General features: G+C 49.4%; 1 protein-coding gene across 1 annotated transcript; it reads right to left on the bottom strand.

The window, feature by feature from the left end:
• Positions 1 to 1,085: 1,085 nt before the first annotated feature.
• Cela3b (chymotrypsin like elastase 3B) lies at positions 1,086 to 9,249 on the bottom strand. Its single transcript, NM_001106692.1, has 8 exons — positions 9,172 to 9,249; positions 7,232 to 7,317; positions 5,523 to 5,620; positions 5,267 to 5,401; positions 4,171 to 4,307; positions 3,744 to 3,886; positions 1,973 to 2,125; positions 1,086 to 1,162 (listed from the first exon to the last, which is right to left on the bottom strand). Exons 1-8 carry the CDS (start codon positions 9,209 to 9,211, stop codon positions 1,145 to 1,147), a joined length of 810 nt encoding a protein of 269 aa, NP_001100162.1. The 5' UTR covers positions 9,212 to 9,249; the 3' UTR covers positions 1,086 to 1,144.
• Between the last annotated feature and the right edge of the window lie 7,911 nt (positions 9,250 to 17,160).

Raw genomic sequence — 17,160 nt, forward strand, 5'->3', positions numbered from 1 at the left:
CGCACACACACACACACACACATACACACACGCACACACACGCACACAGATGCACACGGACGCACACACACACACACACGGACACACACACAGACACACAGACACACAGACACACACACAGACACACACACACACATACACACACACACACGTGCGCGCGGGCGGAAGGAAAAAAAAAGAAAAGAAAAACCCCAAACCATGCAATACATTGTTGTCTGTGAGATTAAAAATCTAGCACCTTGGATTAGAAAGATGGACCCCCAAGGCCTCCTGCTGTCAGTCAGGGAAAGTTAAATGCATGCAGCTAGGACAAACAATTCAGCCTTTTCAAAGTAGAAAACACGACTCTAGTGAAGGTGTTCTCAACCTTCCTGATGCTGCTACCCTTTAAATACAGCTCCTCAGGTTGTAGCGTCTCCCCAACCATAAAACTATTTTCGTTGCTACTTCTTAACTATAATTTTGCTACTGCTATGAAACTTAATGTGAATGTCTTATCTGGAGGATATCTGATCTGTGAACCCTGTGAAAGGTCTGTTGTGCTCTCAATGCAGCCAGCACTCTCCTGAGAGGCTGTCTCACCTCTGTGTGTGCCCAGCTATGAACTTGACACAAGGCAAGTCTCTTATGAGGATTACTCTGAGGCTTCCTCTGGAGCAAGAAATGAATGTTTGTTGAATGAATGAATGACGACAGCCTTCTTCCTCTGGTCCCCTCAACAGATAGAGAACACTTGGTCTTTCCTCTTCTCCCAGGATTCTCAACAGGACTAGGTTTTTCTGCAGACTTCATGTTTCTGTGGCTGCATTGAGAAGCCACCTGTTTCTATGTGGCTATTTACAGCCCTATGTGTGACCATTAATGTGACAACTTATCCGGATTTCCTGAAAGTTTCTCACTTTCTTCATCTGAAGCCCTCTGTCCTCACATGGCTGGTCACCCCATTGAAGCCCCTCTTTATGGAAATTCTTCCTCTCCTCCTCAGTGGAGGGGCTGGCTGTGGCCTCACCTCCATATTTCAGACCTAAGATTTCACAAACCAGTCAGTGCGCAAGAGGCCGTCAATAAAGACAGAGAACATCAACTTGGACTTTCAGAACGGTCTTTATTCTTTAGAGCATGTAGGGTCCATGCTGCCTTGGATCTAGTTGTTGGCTATGGTCTAAAAAAAAGAAGGTTGGACAAAAACAGAGCAATTAGTCAAGATTGCAAGATTTGGGCCTGTAGGGACTGGGCTCATGTGGGAATGGCCTAGCCTTATCACTGGATACTGTGTGTCTCTGGGAGAGTGACTTGACCTCTCTGAGCCTTAGTTTCCTATCTTCATAGGAGAGGTAATAATAGCCTTGTAGGTATTCTTTTGTTTATTTGCTTGCTTTGGGTTTGGTTTGTTTTCTAAGACAAAGTTTCTCTGTGTAGCCCCGGCTGTCCTGGAACTCGCTCTGTTGACCAGGCTAGCTTTGAACTCAGTGATCAGCCTACATCTACCTCTGCCTCCCAAGTGCTGGATTTAAAGGCATATACCATGACCTCCTGGCCTCATGGGTATTCTCAGCTGAGCAATTAGCTAAGGTTCTTAACACAGTGAATCTACAAATCCCAGCCAGTACTCCTGTCAGTAAGAGCAGCCATTGTCTTGGACCTCCTGTGCCCAGATAAGGTCTTCTCTGTACCCCACCCCCACCCCAAGAACCCACATTATGGTTCTCAGCATCTTTCCCTCTAGTGTCTGTTTTTCACCTGTCCACCAGCATGGCATCAACCCATTGTCTGACATACTCTCTGTCCCCCTTGACTAGCAAGGACCTGGGCCAGGGGACACTTCTCAATACCTGTTAGATTTTGGAAGTGTGGCCCCATAAAACATTCCTGAGCTCTCTGTAATGTCCCCAAAGGTCCCTTCCTGGCTCCCATGGGCCTCAAGCCTCCTGCAGATCCTTCTGAAAGTCCCCGGCAGGCTTTATTGCCTCACCTCCTCGATCCATTCATTGAAGGCTGACACACGGGTGAACACCGTGGGCTTCTTCAGGGTGTTACAGCCCAAGGAGGACACGAAGCTGGTCACACCATGGACCTGCCAGGTTCCATTCTCAGCGGGACAGTTGAGGGGTCCTCCAGAGTCACCCTGCAGTGATGAAAAGAGCAGAGGGTAGGGTGTGTCTGAGGATAAGGAGCGGGCTCTGACTTCAGTGACATCGATCAACGTTCACACTGCTTCACCTCTCTGGAGACCAGATTGCAAAGGAAGGCAATGGTTCTGGACCTGAGGTCATAAACCCTTTGGGGGGAGGGGGAGCACCTTTCAGATATCCCGCATAACAGATATTTACGTTACGGTTCATAACAGCAGCAAAATTACAGCTCTGAAGTAGCAACCATAATTTTATGGTTGGGGGCCACCACAACATAAGGCACTGTATTAAAGGGTCACAGCATTAGGAAGGTTGGGAACCTCTGACATCAGGGTTAAAGAGACAATATAAGACTTCAGCACAGGGGGCTGGAGAGATGGCTCAGCGGTTAAGAGCACCGACTGCAGGGTTGGGGATTTAGCTCAGTGGTAGAGCGATTGCCTAGCAAGCGCAAGGCCCTGGGTTCGGTCCCCAGCTCCGAAAAAAAGAAAAGAAAAAAAAAAAGAGCACCGACTGCTCTTCCAGAGGTCCTGAGTTCAAATCCCAGCAACCACATGATGGCTCACAACCATCTGTAATGGGATCTGATGCCCTCTTCTGGTGTGTCTGAAGACAGCTACAGTGTATTCATATACAATAAAATAAAATCTTAAAAAATAAATTTATAAAAAAAAAAAGACTTCAGCACAGCACCCAGCAGAGGCAGCTCTCTAGAGACGGGGCCTCTCATCATCTGCACCACATTTAATGCTTTGAGGTTTTGTTTAGTTTTAATTGAGATACTGTATAAAACCCAGGCTGATCTTGAACTTGGCAATCCTCCTGCCTCAGCTTCCTTTTTTTTTTTTTTTCGGAGCTGAGGACCGAACCCAGGGCCTTGCGCTTGCTAGGCAAGCGCTCTACCACTGAGCTAAATCCCCAACCCCTGCCTCAGCTTCCAAGAGTGCTGGGATTCCAGGTTAGGGTGATAACCTGTGTTTATACACAGCAAGAACATTCTGAATGTTTAACCATCACCTCAAAGCCACAACTGATACGGGCAGGCGGTGCAGCTCAGCTGACACAGCACTTACTTAGCGTGCACAAAGCTGTGAACTCCACCCTATTGCTGCACCAACTGGATGCGGTGCTGATGCTGCAAGACTATCACTCAGATGAAGGCAGGAAGATTAGAAATCCCAGGGAACTCTTGGCTACACAGTAAGTCTGAAGCCCAGACTGTGCTATACCAGATTCTCAAAACAGTGGCTGGCCAAGTGCGGTGGTGCATACCCTGGATCCCAGAACTTGGGAGACTGAGACAGGTCATTGCTATAAGTTCGAGACCAGCCTAGACTATATGGTGATCTCAGGCCAGTTAAGGCTACATCGTGGGACCCTATCTCAAAAAGCAAATGGCAAAAAGGAACATGGCGGGACTGGGAGACTGGAAGCTGTCAGGCTAGGTGGGAGCTAAGCTAGAACCCAGGCTCCTGATCCAACCTCTGAGTTTCTTGTCACCCCCACCTGGCCTGGAGACAGTATTAGCAAACCTAATAGGTCTATCCACCTCAGGGCACATGGTGGAGGGTCTTTAGGGCCCTTCCCACATGCTTGCCCAGGCAGACTCACGTTGCAGCCAGACTGGATATCGCCGCCAGCACACACCATGGTCTTCTTCACAGAGAAGCCCCACCAGTCCCACTTGGAGCAGTGTGCATAGTCCACCACAGGCAGCAGGGCCTGCTGCAGCTTGTCTGGCAGAGGCCCATTGGCTGGGGAGACAGAGGACATTGCATGGGACACCTGGGAGTCACATAGTGGGAGCCTTCAAGGCTCTATCAGCCTGGTAGGAACTATGGGGTCTTGCCTGCTCTGTGTTCTGGGGCACTGGGCACACGGTAGACATCCCATAATGATCCACTGGACATATTTGTGTTTGGGAGGATCGGGGAGAAGGTAGGAACTGGAGGGGAATTCAGGGGCGGGATAAAGATGGTTTCTGCTGTGACCCTCTACCCCACTTGCCCCAGATGCTGTCTCTGTGGTCAGCACATACTGGAGAGACGGCCCCAGCCGCTGATGTAACACGGTGCTCCATTGGGTAGGATTTCACCAGCAGGAGGGAGGCAGGCGAGCTGGACGGTGTCTCCCAGCTGGGCACTTCTTGAGAGCTTGACCAGAGCGATGTCATTGCTAGAGGGAGGGGGAGTCCCATGAAACCTGGTCCACTATCATGCCCCTCCTTTGCTCCAGAGATTTGCAGTTCTAGGGAGTCCATTATCTCTTGGATTCTGAACCCATTTACTGATTGATTTTGTGGTGCCGGGGCTTGAACTCAGAGCTTTGCACAGGCTAGGCAGCTGCTGCGAGATCGAGCTACACTCTGGCTCTGTCTGAGTCATTTGTCCTGCTTTGTTTTTGAGAAACAGTCTCACTATGTAGCCCTGGCTAGCCCACATCGACTGAGCTGGCCTGTTACTCACAGAGATTCACCTGCTTCAGCTTCCCTGTGCTAATATATATATTTTTTTTTTGGTTCTTTTTTTCGGAGCTGGGGACCGAACCCAGGGCCTTGCGCTTCCTAGGCAAGCGCTCTACCACTGAGCTAAACCCCCAGCCCCGCCCCGCCCCCGTGCTAATATTAAAGGTGCATGTTGCCACACCTCTTTTCCAAATCCATCCTTAAAATGGAACAGCTCTAGGAGGCCTCACAGCCACTTTAGCCCTGATGACCTTAGTCATTGGTGGTCTCCATGATCCATTATGTCCTCTGGAAGGCTCAGGGTCACAGTTGCCCCCCAGTCCCAGTGCTTCCCAATGCAGTGGTCTAAGCTAATGTGTGAGAACCCACACTTCTGACAGCCCCCTAGAGGACGATGTTGTTGTCTGGGTACCACACTGTGGCTACCATTACTCTCCATCTTGCCTGTCTACCTGCCACTCAAATCACTTCACCGGGGTCTGATGAAGCTCTCCGGTCATTCTGGGCTTCTGGCCAAGATGGGCTAGAGCCTTAACCCACCACTCTAGTTAATGCAGCCACCACAGCCTGTGTCACTTGGACTCAGCCAGCTGACCCTGGCAGTGACCTCTCCAGTTGCTTGGCGTCTTGCAGAGTAGAACCCCAACTCCACACCCGAGACTTCACTCACCCACAGCTCACACAATTGGAGTTCCACTTGGGGTGCACAAAGAGGTCTCCAGCATTGACGGGGATCACTTGCTCTGGGCCCTCCTCCACACCGCGTTCAAACTCACCCAGTACCACCTGGTAGGTGCGAGAAGTCCTGCCGGGGAGAAGAGGTCAGTTTGAACCTGGAGCCAACCTTGCTTCCTCTCCAGCTTCCCAGGACACACGCAGGGATAGTGAGTGAGTGGGGCATGCACCGGCACAGGGGTAGAACTCACGAGATGCAGTGGCCTGCAGTCATAACCCAGTCAGGGGCAATGAGGGTGCCACCACAGGTATGGTGGAAGCTCCCATCCTTCTCATACTGAAGGGAGACCTGATGGCCAAGAAGAAAAGAGCTTGAGTGGCCTAGACCCAACACCATGGGTTGCCACCAGTGGCTTCATAGGTTATGTGCTGTATAGCTCTAGAAGGTTCTATTTGTGTGAGGGAAAAATGGCGCCCTCTGTAATATGCATACTATGCAGCTTCTCAGGGGACTCTGTCACTTTCCCATTAGCATCACATTTTGATTTGCCCAAGCCTCCCACCACAGGTTTATGTTGTCTCTGGGGTCCTCAACACTCTCTGCCCTCTGAGGCATCCACAAACTTTGTGTTTCCTGAGGGCTCCCCAAAACCCCTGTCCTATCCAGCCCCTCCCCATTCTCCTGAACCCTAGATCTTTCAAGGCCTCTGTTAAGACATGCCTCACATTGAAGCCTCACCTTCTCCTCCCTATGCATTCTGACTTTCTCCAAAAGCTCTCTTACAACTGTGTGCGGTGGTCTAGACCTGGGATTCCACCATCAGAGAAGAAGGCAGAAAGACTGTGGTTCAAGACTAACTGAGGTTATGTGAGACTGTCTCAAAGAAAAGAAAGGGGGGCTGGGGATTTAGCTCAGTGGTAGAGCGCTTATCTAGGAAGCGCAAGGCCCTGGGTTCGGTCCCCAGCTCCGAAAAAAAGAACCAAAAAAAAAAAAAAAAAAAAAAAACTGCCTCAAAGAAAAGAAAGAAGTAAAGAAGGAAAGAAAGAAAGAAAGAACTCTTCACCACTGAGACTGTCTCAAAGAAAGAAAGGAGGGAAGGAAGGAAGGAAGGAAGGAAGGAAGAAAGAAAGAACTCTTCACCACTGAGACTGTCTCAAAGAAAGAAAGGAGGGAAAGAAGGAAAGAAGGAAAGAAAAAAAGAAAGAAAGAAAGAACTATTCACCACTGAGACTGTCTCAAAGAAAAGAAAGAAGGAAAGGAAAAAAGAAAGAAAGAAAGAATTCTTCACCATTGAGACTGTCTCAAAGAAAGAAAGGAAGGAAGGAAGGAAGGAAGAAAGAAAGAAAGAAAGAAAGAAAGAAAGAAAGAAAGAAAGAACTCCCCACCACTGAGTTCTCTCTAGGCCTGGGTTTGGTTCTTGAAACAGAGTCTCATAGAAGCCAGGGTGGCCTCAAACTTGCTGTGTAGCTGAGGCTGACCTTGAACCCCTGATCCTTCTGCCTCTACTGAGTTACAAGTTTGCATGTAACAACTATGTTTGCCTTACTTTATATTAAACTTAAATAGCCACATGAGGCTCGTTACTATGTTACACAGGGAGTCCAGCCTTCTGAAAATCTCCCCAGAGACCTCTCTGATGTTCCTAACCCTTTTACAGCTCCCAGAACTGTAGGAGTTTAGAAACAAAACATTCCCTCTAAACACAGCCCCCACAATTCCACTGCTATTAAGCCAACCCCTTAAACACCACCCTTTCCCCGGATTCCACTTTCAAATCCCAGCCAAGATTACAGATGGAGCAGTTACAACCTCCAAGAAATGCCTGTCCAAGATTTCGGGCCTTTTGAAGTCAAAGTAGGGAGTGGAGAGGAACTGGTGGGGTCAAGGGAGGCTGCCACGTCAGCAGACCCGGGGTTCAGAGCCCACAGTGGAAGCGGGCACAGCTGCTATCAACCTTACCTGCCAAGGCCAACTGTAGGGAACGGCGTCCTCACCGTTGACAACTCGGCTGGAGGGGTTGTAGGAAGGCTGGCCACAGCCTGAGGCTACACACAATGATAGAGAAGTCAGTCAGTCAATCCTCAGAAGGAAAAAAGGGGAGGGGGGGGCTTTTTAAGCATGGTGGTGCCTGCCTTTAATCCCAACACTTGGAGGCAGAGGCAAGCTGAATTCTATAAATTCAAGGCCAGCTTGATTTACACGGTGAATTCCAGATCAGCCAATGCTACATAGAGAGATCCTGTCTAAAAAGAAAAAGGAAAAAGAGGAAGAGGAGAAGGAAGAAGGAGAGAAGGAGGAAGAGGAGGAGGAGGAAGAAGAAGAGAAAGAGGAGGAAGAAGAGGAGAGGGGTTGGGAATTTAGCTCAGTGGTAGAGCGCTTGCCTAGCAAGCGCAAGGCCCTGGGTTCGGTCCCCAGCTCCGAAAAAAAAGAAAAAGAAAAAAAAAAAAGAAGAGAAGAAGAGGGAGGAGGAAGAGGAGGAGAAGGAAGAAGAAAGGAGGAAGAGGAGGGAAAGCAAAGGAACAAGTTTTGGGACCTCAGGTGAGCCCTTCCCCTCTCTACATTTCACTAGCCATGTATGAACTAGCATTTATGCATTTAACCTACGACAGAACTTGCCAAAGTCAGAGAAGGGCAGGGTTTCCTTTAGTTCAAGGACTGAAGACTTAGAACTGTGCCTGGTATTCAAGGAGCCCCTAAACTCTGGAACTAAATTGCTTGTTATAATGGCTGTGATCCCAGCATTGAGAATCTGAGCCCAAAGGATCAGTCACTAGTTTGACAGAAGCCTGGACTAACAGAGTGAAATCCCCTCCCTCAAAACAAAATGGGGCTAGTGAGATACCACCCAGGCTAATGACCTGAGCTGTTTCCCAAAAGAGAGAACTAACTTCTTCTACAAGTTGTCCTCTGGTCTCCACATGAGCTCCGTAACACACGTACAGTCCCCAACAAATAAGTAAATGTAAAAAAATTTTTTAAATGATAGCTAAAAATGACATGTTAGCTCACACCTGTACTTGAGAGAGGGAACAGTAAGATTGCCAGGAATATCAAGGCAGGCTGAGCTATAACACGAAACTTTCAATAATAATAATAATAATAATAATAATAATAATAATAATTTTTTAAAGGTGACTGTTATGAAGTGTATGTTTGAGTGGGGCAGTCTGGCACAAACTGAAACTTGGCCACTTGCTCAGGATGAACTGTTTTACTGTATTTTTTAAAAAGATTTATTTATTATATATAAGTACACTGTAGCTGTCTTCAGACACACCAGAAGAGGGCATCAGATCCCATTAAAGATGGGTGTGAGCCACCATGAGTTTGCTGGGAATTGAACTCAGGACCTCTGGAAGAGCAGTCAGTTGCTTTTAACCACTGAGCCATCTCTCCAGCCCAGCTGTTTTACTCCAAAGCACAGTTTCCTCCATTGACTCCAAACTGTGATGGTTTGCCTGGGGTCCTATAAGAAAAACAACCAGCCCCCTGCCTCCTGCCTGACACAGTAGACGCTCAGTAAATGCCATCTGTTACCATGGTGGCAAAGGAAAGCTTTGTGGGCTGGGTCACAGAAGACTGAAAATTCAAGTGGGAGCCATCAAACCACAGAGCCCACCCAGACCCTAAGCCAGGAGGCTGTCCACTGTCACCTCAAGAAGTCTTACCCTTTGGGCTCCTGATCTTTCTGAGCTGGTTCATTTGCAGCTTGCCTGCCTCCCCCACCCCTGGCCCAGAGCCAAGCTGAAGCTCCTACAGTCAAATCCTAGTCGAAGCTGAGACCTTCTGTAGAAGCAGGCCTCGGGTGTCACCCAAGGGGCAAGGAGTGAGGGTCGGTCATATTCCAGGGGCTCCCAGGCTGAGGCAGCATGGAGACACGGGACAAGCTGAGGGCTTACCAAGGGCCACAAGCAGGAGGGAACACAGCAACCGGAGCATAGTGAGCTTCAGGATGATAAGAAAGAGATGTGGTGCTGTGGCTCTAATATAGCACCGGAGGCAGGAGGAGGGGATGGCGTCAGGCCCCACTCCCACAACAGGTGGCGGAACAGCAGCTTTTTCAAGGCCCAAGGCTAAATACCAACCGCTAGATTAAGGAACAGGAGCTGAGGAAGAACCCCATGCTTCCCCCAACCTGTGATTGCACAGGTGACACAGAACAGCCAGCTGATAAGAGAGGGACAGAATGGCTCTATGGGAGAGGCCAGCCTTTCCCAGGGAAGGCCAGAACACTGTAGCTGGTCAGGCCTGGGTTCAGATCCTGGCTTTGTCTTCTCGAGTGTTTAGTTTGACTACTGTGTCTCAGAGCTCTATTCTCTGACATGGGATTGATCAAAAAGGACTGTTTTTGAGTAATTTCCCTGGTATACACGGTTCCAGCCTGTCTAGAGTCTCTCTAGCGGTATCCCCAGATGAACCCACACAATTTAAAAAAGTAGTTTCTAACCAGTGAGAGTGGCTGCCATAGGGAAACGGAACATGGGTGATCGGGAGGGGAGCCCTCCCTTCCCAGAGGCAGAGTGACATATTGACTACGGGGCCAGTATGCAACTGAGTCTGGAAGCCAGCTATGAGAATGGGCGGAGGGAGACACTCAGCTCTGGCTCAAGAAAAAGGGAGGCTGTGGGTGGGGCTGGAGGCAACGTGGAGCTGGGTGAGGTGTCCTGGTCTGTAATCCCTGCTGCTCCGAGGCTGAGGCAGGAGGATTATGAGTTGGTACTCAACTTAGGGCTGCACAGTAAGGCCCTGTCTCAAAGCAGGCTGGAAGGGCAGAGTAGCACCTTCAAACGAGTCCCTTGGTTTCATCCTTGGCAAGGAAGGGGAGGAAGCCGAGAGGGAGATGGAGACAGAAGAGGAGACAAGGAAGAAGGGACTGGGGGAGGGGAGGAGGGGAAGGAGGGGAGGGGGAGGAGGGGGAGGAAGGAGAGGAATATAAAAGAGGAAGCAGACTTGCTTGGTACCTAAGGGGGCCATCGAGCCTGACCCCCTGTGTTGGATCCCCAGGACCCACCTGTTACAAGGAGAGGACCAACTCCTGCGAGTTTCCTTCTGACCTCCACGCATGCTTTGACACATGCACCCACTCCCATCACCCCCCTACACACACACACACACACACACACACACACACACACACACACACACACACACAGAGGCATCAAAAATGCAATCGAAGGCTTTAAACAAAAGGAGCTCGGTGAGGACTCTGCCAGAGATGCTGAAGAGATGGATGCCGGGCATCTCCCTCAAGCACTCCGCTTTGTCTGCAGAGGCAAGGTCTCTCGCTGAACCCAGAGCTTGAGATTTGACTGGTTTAGACCCCCGTTTTCTGCCTTGGGAGCACTGGCCGTGCTGTGCTCATTGGTGGGGACAGGATCCAGGGCCTCATGCATGTGAAACAACACCATCAAACCACACAGTAGCACAGGGCACAGGCCAGCATTCTTTTTATTTTTTTAAAAGATTTATTCATTTATTTCATGTATATGAATACACTGTCACTGTCTTCAGACACACCAGAAGAGGGCATCAGATCCCATTACAGATGGTTGTGAGCCACCATGTGGTTGCTGGGAATTGAACTCAGGACCTCTGGAAGAGCAGTCAGTGCTCTTAACCACTGAGCCATCTTTCCACCCCCCCCACCCCCCCAGCCCCCTGCTTTGAGACATTGTCTCTCTATGTCTGTTTAGCCTTGGTAGACCAGGCTGGCCTCAAACTCAGAGCTATGTCTGCCTCTAACTCCTGACAGCTGAGACTAAAGGCATACACCACCACTGTCCATTTTAGGGCCAGCATTCTGTGTGAACAGGCAAGTACCTGTCCCCACCCCCTTTGTCAGCTCCTCCCCCTGCCCCTCCCCCAGCTAAGTACCCCTGGCTTTTCCTGAGCATGTGTACAGGCTCAGTGCAGCAAGCATAAGCCTTCCTCTAACTCCTAAAAATAAAAGCCAAGGGAGGGCAACACTTAGCATCTCTAGGTGGACCCTTGATGGTAGAAGGCGTCCTGGATGGCCGGGAGGGATTTGTTGAAGGTTTGGGTGCCTCCCATCTATCGTGCGCACAGAGATGCCTACCACTCCAGGATCCTGGGCTGTTGATCAGCTTGTGCACACACAACAGAAACAGCTGTGGAAATCCTTCAAACTAGGATAAAAATAGCTGTGCCCTCCCCACTTCCTGTAGGCCTGGACATATTTGCTCAGCTTGGATGCTCAGAGTCATTCCCCAGGCCCTGCATTGGGGAAGAGGTGGGGAGAGCCCGGAAGAGTGCAGGAGAGAGGGACAGGTCCTGGAAACAGATCTCTGTGTTCAACCCAGCTATCAGACAGATGGAACAACAGCCCAGGGAAAAGCTAGACCTCCATCAAGCCAGGCAGAAGCTAGCTTAAAGAGGGAGAGCTGAGCCCACAGGAGGCCCCCAGCTTAACACAGAAAGCTCCCCAGCCTTTATCCGCAGGGCCTTAAGCTGTGTATCTCAGGGCATGTGACTCCAGGGTCAGTGTGTTTCCAGAGATGACCTCTCCGAGGTCAACTGTCCATGACCACTTGAGCCAAGTGGGTTTTACACTGTCACGGTCTTCAGACACACCAGAAGAGGGCATCGGATCCCATTACAGATGGTTGTGAGCCACCATGTGGTTGCTGGGAATTGAACTCAGGACCTCTGGAAGAGCAGTCGGTGCTCTTAACCACTGAGCCATCTCTCCAGCCTCTTCTCAAAGCCTAGGGAATGGCTCTGTTAGCTGTGCTACGGATCAGCCTTTGAGGGTCCTGGTGTAGTGGCAGCTGGAATCCTTGAGGTTAGTCCTGAAAAGGGAGCTGCTTACAGAGAATGGAGGGGTACGGTCCATTCCAGGCCTCAGGCTGAAATACAGCGAGTGAGCCATCTCTTGGTGGTGGTGGTGGTGGTGGTGGTGGTGGTGGTGGTGGTGGTGGTGGTGGTGTTTTTGAGATAGGGCTTATCTATGTAGCCCTGGTGGCTGTCCTGGAACCCATTTTGTAGACCAGGCTGGTCTTGAACTCACAGAGATCTGCCTGCCTCTGCCTCCCCAGTGCTGGGGCAAAAGGTATGAGCCACCACTGCCTGGCAGGTGAGCCATCTCTTGAGTGGGACTAACAGACTAGGTGGAGAAGAGTGTATCAAGGACCAGAACTTGGGGACTGGAGAGATGGCTCAGCGAGAGATTGGCTGTAATTCCAGAGGTTCTGAGTTCAAATCCCAGCAACCACATGATAACTCACAACCATTTGTAATGGGAGCTAATGCCCTCTTCTGATGCATCAGCGGCAGAGTACCTATAGACATTAAATAAATAAATGAGAGGGGAAAAAGTCAAGTAGCTCCTTTAAAACCAGGGTTTGGGGTTGGGCAGGTTTGTGAGTCCAGAACCGAGGATCCTGAGGCAGGAGGATTGCCACGAGTTGGAGGATTGCTTAGTTTCAGGCCAGTCTAAGCTACAGGATGAGACCTGGGTTGGGGAGGTGGCATGAGGAGAGGAGAGAACTGAAGGTATAATTTAATTAGAATGCTCCTGTCGCATCCTTTCCTAACCTATGCAAAGACCAGGTTCAACCCCCAGCATCACAAGGTGGTTTGTGTCTGTAACCCCAGCACTCAGGAGCTGGAAGCACAAAGATCAGGAGTTCAAGGTCATCCTCTGCTACCTGGAAAGTTCCAACCTGATTTAAAAAAAAAAAAAAAGGGCAGGTCTGGAAGGAGAATCAGGGGATCTGGGGTGAGGTTGGGGGTGGGGTTGGAGGAGGTGACACTTGGCTTCCGGTTCTCATTCAGTGGGAAGAGGCTCTCTCACATTCCTCTTCAGACTCCCTGTGCCTAGCACAGAACCTGGCACACAATCAGTGCTTGACAATATTTTCCAGAGGAGGGAAAATGAGTCGACAAAGCTGGAGGACCTTTCGAGAGCTCCTGGCCCCTCCTCCGAACCTGCCCTTGACCCTGTTGTTCATGAGGAACACGTGGGAGTCCTGTGGTGTCCCAGCAAAGCGCTGTATCAGTGTGTGGACGGCGGCGTCCAGAAGCCTGGGCACTGGAGATTGGGAGACATATTCTGTGATCAGCCCCGTCCACAAAACCGAGACTGAGGGGCCACTCTTCCCTCCTTTGTTTACATCGATATCTCAGCTCTCGGAACACTCAAAAAAAAAAAAAAAAAAAAAAAAAAGCTACTCAAGAGGGAAAAACAGGTGAGCAGACCCGATCTGCATATCAAATTTCAGGCCAGCCAGGGCTACACAGTGAGACCCTACCTCAAAACGAAACAAAACCAAGCTGGATTTAGTGGTGGCCATGTCTCTCATCTCATCCCTTGAGAGGCTGAGGCAAGAGAAAAGCTTCAAGTTTGGAGCCAACCAGGATTACGCAGTGAGACCCTGTCTCAGGGGGGAAAAGGTGTGTTGGGGTGTGGGGGTATGTGTGTAGTGATTAAGGTATTTGCTGCACAGTATGAAGACTCAGGTTCAAATCCCCAACACCCACATAAATACTGGGTGGGTGTTGTGTCCCACCTGTAATTTCAGCTTTCAAAGCAAGTCAGGGGATCCCAAGACAGGCTACGTCCTCAGACAAGCCACATCGGCAAGCTCTGGGTTTGATTGAGAAACCTTGGCCCCAACAAATAAAAATAAGGTTGGAAGAATGATAGAGGACTCAGCTTTGGGCCTCAGTGTGATCAGGCGCGTGCATGTGTGTGTGTGTGTGTGTGTGTGTGTGTGTGTGTGTGTGTGTGTGTGTGTACTGTTCTATTGCTGCGAAGAAACACATGACCGCAGTAACTCTTACAAAGGAAAGTGTTAAATTGAGGGTTTGTTTACAGTCTCAGAAGCTCGGCCCATTATTATCACGGGGAGAGCATGGCAGCACGTAGGCAGACCTGCTGGAGAAGCGGCTGACAGCTGCATCCAGCTCCATAGGCAGAGCAGCAAGATTGGATCTGCTGACCTGGCTTTTGCAACCTCAACGCCCACCCCCAGAGATGCACTTCCTCCAGCAAGGCCATGCCTCCTAATCGCTCTAATCCTATCAAACAATTCCATTCCCTGTTGACCGAGCATTCAAATATATGAGCCTATGAGGGCTATGCCTATTCAAACCACCACAGGGGCTGTCTACATGGCTCAGTTGCAGAAGGCACTTGCTGCCAAACCTGAGGACCTGAGTTCAATCCCAAGCACCTACATGGTGGCAGAAAAGAACCAACTCCCAAACTTGTTCTCTGACTTCCACAAGAGTGCTGCAAGGTACACGCGCACTTACCCACACCCACCCGCTACATAAGTTCTAAAAGTGCATCTGCTAAAACAAAACCAAATTTGTTTTTGACATGTCTACTGGTCTGAAAAGCGTGGAATACATCTGGGGAGGCAGAGGCAGGTGGATCTGGGAGATCAAGGCCAGCCTGATCTACAGAAAGAGTAGCAACTCAATCAAAGCTACATAGTGAAACTGTATCAAGAAGAGAAGGGGGGTTGGGGATTTAGCTCAGTGGTAGAGCGCTTGCCTAGCAATGGCAAGGCCCTGGGTTCAGTCCCCAGCTCCGGGAAAAAAAAAAAAGAGAAGGAAGGGGCTGGAGAGGTGGCTCAGAGGTTAAGAGCCCCGACTGCTCTTCCAGAGGTCCTGAGTTCAAATCCCAGCAACCACATGGTGGCTCACAACCATCTGTAATGAGATCTGATGCCCTCTTCTGGTGTGTCTGAAGACAGCAACAATGTACTTATATATAATAAATGAATAAATCTTTTTTTAAAAAAAAGAAGAGAAGGAAGGGAGGGAGGGAGGGAGAGAGAAGGAAAAAGAAAAGAGAAAGAAAGAAAAGAAAGAGAAAAAGAAAAAAGAAAGGAAGGAAAGAAAAAGAAAGAAAGAAGGAAAGGAAGAAAGGAAGAAAGAAAGAAAGAAAGAAGGAAAGAAAGAAAGAGAGAAAGAAAGAAAGAAAGAAAGAAAGAAAGAAAGAAAGAAAGAAAACAGAAAGCCCCAGTGGCATTGGGAAATAGGACAAAGCTCAAATGACTTTTTGCTTCAGGACTTCTCAGAGCATTTCCTGTGCTGTGTTTGCTGTGAGTCACACATTTGAGAGGTTGATGCCTGGAACCTGCTGGTACTTGGTTGCTCTTAGTTCCCCAACTACCAGTCCCGTCCCTCCCAGATTGGCAGCCAGCCTGGTGTGTGTGTGTGTGTCTGTGTGTGTGTGTGTGTGTGTGTGTGTGTGTGTGTGTGTGTAAGGACACCTAGGATTAAGCAAGCACCCATCTGTGGCTTCTAGACCTGGAACTTGCACAGGTGGCCCTCGTCCCAAGGAAGGCCTTGCTTTAGTGGGAACACAAAGGCATTGGGCAATGTGCTCAGGTAGCCTTTCCCACAGCGGGTGCCATGCCTTCTGGAGGCCTGGCAGGGGTAGGGTGGAGGTAGAGGTCCACTCGGAATGCTCTCTCAGCCAAGTGCACACTCCACAGATGAGCGCCAGTGTCAGGACAGGTGCCAGGGTGTTCCTGGTCACCTGGATGGTGCTGTGAGAAAGAAGACAGTCTCAGAGGTGAGGGGGTGATGCTCCTTACCCCCTGTGGCTTATCCAGCTTCTCTCCAAGGGCCCTGGCTTCACCTCCAATTTTCTTTCTAGGTCATCTCTTTTTTCTTTTTTAAGTACATTATTTATTTATTTATTTATTTATTATGTACACTGTAGCTGTCTTCATACACACCAGAAGAGGGCATCAGATCCCATTACAGATGGTTGTAAGCCACCATGTGGTTGTTGGGAATTGAACTCAGGACCTCTGGAAGAGCAACCATTGCTCTTAACCACTGAGCCATCTCTCCAGCCCTCTAGGTCATCTCTTAGCTCCACAAATTTCCCCCTCCCTCTGCCCCTTCAGGCCTACAATGTTATAGGCTCCCCACTGCTGTGAGCCTTAGGAGGCTTCACTGCCCCTTGTCTGTTTCCCCAACCCGTGCCTCCTTTGATTAAGTCTTCCTAGAAACTCCTTAGGACTGGCATTTGTTCCCTCCAAGGCCTTGACTTGATGCAGGTTTAGTCAAATGAAGCAGAGACCCAAAATAATCTAAAACCAGATCAAGGGCCAGCGAGATGGTCTAACATGTAAAGGTAGCAGCCCCAAGCCTGGTAACCTGAGGTGATCCTTGGAACACACATGATCTAGTCAGGTTTCTCTTGCTTGATAAAACACCATGATCACCGAGCAACTGGGGAAGGAAAGGGTTTCTTTTATTTTACAACCTACGGCCCATTATCTGAGAGGCAGAAACTCAAGGCAGGAGTCTGGAGGCCTGAACTGATGCGGAGGCCCTGGAAGAGGAGGATGCTCTTTATGCCTTCCTCAACCTATCTTCTTCTTCTGCTTCTTCTGCTTCTTCTTCTTCTTCTTCTTCTTCTTCTTCTTCTTCTTCTTCTTCTTCTTCTTCTTCTTCTTCTTCTTCTTCTTTTGATTTTTTGTTTTGTTTTTTTTTTCTTCTTTTTTTTGGAGCTGGGGACCGAACCCAGGGCCTTGCGCTTGCTAGGCAAGTGCTCTACTACTGAGCTAAATCCCCAACCCTCGGCCTGTCTTCTTATACCTTCCAGAACCATTAGACCTGGGGTGGCTCTGCCCCTAAAAGCTGGTTCCTCTCACATTGATCATTAAGCAAAACAATATCCCACAGACTTGCCTATCTCAACCATGAGTCCCTCTTCCCAAACAATAACAGCCTGTGTCAATTTTTAAAAAAAGGTCAGGGTTGGGGATTTAGCTCAGTGGTAGAGCGCTTGCCTAGCACTGGGTTTGATCCTCAGCTCCGGAGGGGGGGAAAAAAAAAGGTCTACCTCTTTTGTATATGATATGTCTAGGAAGTATTCAATAAATGTAGTTTACTGCTCC

Source organism: Rattus norvegicus, chromosome 5 (assembly GCF_036323735.1).
Source record: "Rattus norvegicus strain BN/NHsdMcwi chromosome 5, GRCr8, whole genome shotgun sequence".
NCBI classification, from domain to species: Eukaryota; Metazoa; Chordata; class Mammalia; order Rodentia; family Muridae; genus Rattus; species Rattus norvegicus.

Excerpts from the sequence above, each read along its gene's own strand:
- Cela3b (NM_001106692.1), bottom strand. The coding sequence starts at position 9,211 with ATGCTCCGGTTGCTGTGTTCCCTCCTGCTTGTGGCCCTTG. Across the intron at positions 3,887-4,170 it reads CGGCTGGGGCCGTCTCTCCA|CCAATGGGCCTCTGCCAGAC; the intron begins GTATGTGCTGAC and ends CTGTCTCCCCAG. Across the intron at positions 2,126-3,743 it reads ATATCCAGTCTGGCTGCAAC|GGTGACTCTGGAGGACCCCT; the intron begins GTGAGTCTGCCT and ends TCATCACTGCAG.